Genomic DNA, 2,265 nt, shown 5'->3' with positions numbered 1-2,265 from the left:
CCACCAGATCCCTGTCCCCTCCTCACCTCGTCCAGGGGCTGGACCAATGCTCTGATCTGCTTGTGGCCCTTGTGGCCGTCGATCATGCTCCGCCGGATCTGGAAGGACCGGGATGTGAGGGGCGCAGCCCCCGCCGCCCTCTGCCCATGCCGCCCGCTCCGCCTCGCTCACCTCCTCCTTGTTCTCGTCCTCCAGCTCTGCGTCCAGAAAGTCCAGGGTCACAGGCTCCCGGAAGTTGGTGGTCTGTGGGAGGCAGGGCAGAAGTCAGGGGTCCCCACCTCAGAGGGCTCACCCGCCCTCCAGACCACCCGCCTGGCTCACCTGCGGCCTGAGGTTGGGGTGCAGCAGCACATAGCCGTTCAGGTCGAGGGCAAACACGTAGCCGTTGGCTCCGAGCTGGGGGCGGATGGGGGGCTCAGGGTCTGAGGGCTAGGTGTCTCCACTCTGCCTTCCGAGTGGTGTGCCTGCCTTGGCCAGGGGCCCCCACAAGTCACGTGTCCCTAAGCTGTCTCTCCACCAGCCCAGTACCAGCCCTGGGCAGGCTGAGTGGGCGCTCTGTGGAGTGTGCTCACCCCCTTCCCTCCCTGGGAGCAGTCACCTCCCCCGGCTCCAGGCTCCACGAGGCTGTGCTCCTGCGGTGTGGCCTCCCAGCCCCTCCCACCTCTGCCTCTGATTTCTGACTCTTCACTTCCCCATCTCAGAGCCTGGGGGTTGGTGTGGACTCTTGGGAATCCCACGGCCAGGTGGGAGGGAAGTGGGAGCAAAGGGGACCCTAGACCTGGCCTCCCTTCCTTCCCTCTCTGGAGCAGTTTTCTCTCTGTCCATGGAGACCCAGCCCATGGCCCACCCTCTCAGGGCTGAGCAGGGTCTCCTGCCCCACCGCTCAACCCTATGACAGCTGAGACCCTGGTTCGACCCTGCTTTTTACCTTCAGGCCTTTGCCCAGAGTCCCCTCTGCCTCTGGTGTTCCTTTCCGCCTATGCGCACGGGTCAAGAGCAGCCTGCTGCCTGCCACTACACCGAGCTAAAAGTGCCGTTGTTGTTTCCTGAGGCTGACACTGCCCTTATTTCCTTTTTTATGAGAGAGATTTTTGCTATAGGGCACGTGCGCTTACCAGAGAGACAGAGAGACAGAAAGCGGGAAATCACCCCCCAGGGGGATGGCCATGCCACAATCCTTTCTCCTCCATTCTCCTCTTGGGATTTTGGGCACATATGCACACGCAACCGGTATGAATTTTTAAGTTGCCAGGTCCGGGACTTGAACCACGGTTGATTATGTGGGAGTCCAGGGACATAACTATTACACCTGCTGGGCCCAACTTTTTTTTTTTTTTTTTTTTTAATTGCTACAGAGCACATGCATACATTAGAGAGATGGAGAGAGAGAGAGAGAGAGAAAGAGACAAGGCACCCCCCAATGGGATCTGGTCACATTGCAATCCCATGTCCTGCATTTCTCCATCCTGGCAAGATTTGGGGCACGTATGCACATGGGCCTGGTGTGGTTTTCAAGTCACCAGGGCTGGGATTCGAACCATGCAGTTGGTCATGTGGGATCTGCCTCCCTTAACCATTAGGATATATAAAGAATTGTTTTATTTAACTTTATTTATTTAATTATTTAAATTTGACCAGAGAAGGACAGAATAAGAGAGAGAGAAAGTGAGAAAGCAAGCTACTAGGTCCAGGACTCAAACCACAGTCAGCCATATGTAAGTCCAGCGCCCTTAACCACCATGACACCTGACAGCCCCTGTTTTTTATATTTTTAAACCACTGGAAAATTAAAAGGAAGAATTGTGTTTCTTGGCATGTGAAAGCCACCCAGAATTCCAGTATCGGTGTCCACAAACGGAATGGCCTTGGGGCCCAGCCACGCCTGTGTGTGCGTCCTGTCTGTGGCTGCTTTCACAACACAGCAGCAGAAGCGAGTAGGAAACAGGCAGTCAGGCCAACGAAGTCTAAAATATTCACAGCCTGGCCCCTTCTAGAATTTTTGTCAGGCCAGCTCCAGGCCCAAGGTCACCTCCTCGGGAAGCCTTCCCTGATTCCCTGAGCCTGGCCATGTCCACGTGGGTAGCGTAGCCGGGTAGACACTCACTGTGTAGTTGGGAGTCAGCCTCTTGATGTCATTCAGAGCTACATCGATGCCCATCACGCCCAGGATCAGCTGATTCTGGGAGCCGAGACACGGGAGCTTCATCATGGGCTCCAGTCTATGGGGAGCCCCCCGCCCAGGTTTCCACCCACCGCCTCGAGGCA

The 2,265-nt window shown here is 56.3% G+C and overlaps 1 protein-coding gene across 1 annotated transcript in view; it reads right to left on the bottom strand.

The window, feature by feature from the left end:
• CACNA2D2 (calcium voltage-gated channel auxiliary subunit alpha2delta 2) overlaps positions 1-2,265 on the bottom strand; it is a 119,304-nt gene that overhangs the window by 12,126 nt on the left and 104,913 nt on the right. Inside the window, exons 16-18 of the mRNA XM_027768603.1 lie at positions 2,105-2,179; positions 322-396; positions 172-243 (exon numbers count right to left, since the gene is read on the bottom strand). Coding sequence (XP_027624404.1) covers positions 172-243; positions 322-396; positions 2,105-2,179 — 222 coding nt within the window. The remainder of the gene's footprint in view (positions 1-171; positions 244-321; positions 397-2,104; positions 2,180-2,265) is intronic.

The sequence above is a fragment of the Tupaia chinensis genome, unplaced genomic scaffold (assembly GCF_000334495.1).
Source record: "Tupaia chinensis unplaced genomic scaffold, TupChi_1.0 Scaffold147003_1, whole genome shotgun sequence".
NCBI lineage: Eukaryota > Metazoa > Chordata > Mammalia > Scandentia > Tupaiidae > Tupaia > Tupaia belangeri.
The sequence above is the reverse complement of the archived record's forward strand: the minus strand, read 5'-3'. Positions and strand labels throughout refer to the sequence as shown.